At 60.5% G+C, this 650-nt stretch overlaps 1 protein-coding gene across 1 annotated transcript; it reads right to left on the bottom strand.

Moving 5' to 3' along the window:
* Positions 1-25: 25 nt before the first annotated feature.
* On the bottom strand, positions 26-592 carry ANOM_011917 (uncharacterized protein; the record flags this gene model as incomplete). The annotated part of the gene is made up of 1 exon (XM_015557169.1): positions 26-592. A coding segment is annotated over one exon (567 nt), but the record flags the coding sequence as incomplete, so codon positions are not given.
* Positions 593-650: the final 58 nt, after the last annotated feature.

The following is a 650-nucleotide window of genomic DNA, read 5'->3' as shown; positions in this document are numbered from 1 at the left end:
CCCAAACGCGCCCCCAAGCCTTAACCCTCCTCCTCTCCTTCCCCCGCCGCAAGCTCTCCTCCATCGCCCTCTCAAACCGCATCTTCTCCCGCAGATCCTCCTCCCTCCTCTCCTCCCGTCTCCTCTGCCTTGCCTTCTCCGCCCTCAACCGCTCCTGCTCAGCAAGCATCCCCTCCCTAGTCCGCTCCCACATCTTCGTCCGCACATAGCTCGCATACTCCTCCTCATCCATCTGCTCGAGCTCCCCATTCGGCCCCTTCGGCACATCTGGCACGGCATAATTATGAATCGGCTGTCCATACACAGACTCCCAGTACGCGGCGCCCTCGTCGTCACCCAGCGCATCGAACAGAGATTCCCGGAACGCCGCGTCAGCGTTGAGGCCTGGCTGTTCGTCCGGAGTCGGGGAAGCCGAGCGTCGCCGATGATGGCGTCTGGATCTGTGGCGGTGAGAGGAGGAATGTCTGTGCCGGTGGTGGTGGTGGTGGGTGGAGCTGGGCTCGTCTCGTCGCGAACTGCTGGACTTGGGTTTTGATGACTTGAAGCGGAATTTCCCTGGTTTGGGTTGTTGCTGGGGTTCTGGGGGGTCCATGATCGTGGATTTTAGAGGGTGTGATAGTGAGTGCTAGTTTATGGCATGGTTCCCCTGT

This window comes from Aspergillus nomiae, assembly GCF_001204775.2.
Source record: "Aspergillus nomiae NRRL 13137 chromosome Unknown contig01001, whole genome shotgun sequence".
NCBI lineage: Eukaryota > Fungi > Ascomycota > Eurotiomycetes > Eurotiales > Aspergillaceae > Aspergillus > Aspergillus nomiae.
The sequence above is the reverse complement of the archived record's forward strand: the minus strand, read 5'-3'. Positions and strand labels throughout refer to the sequence as shown.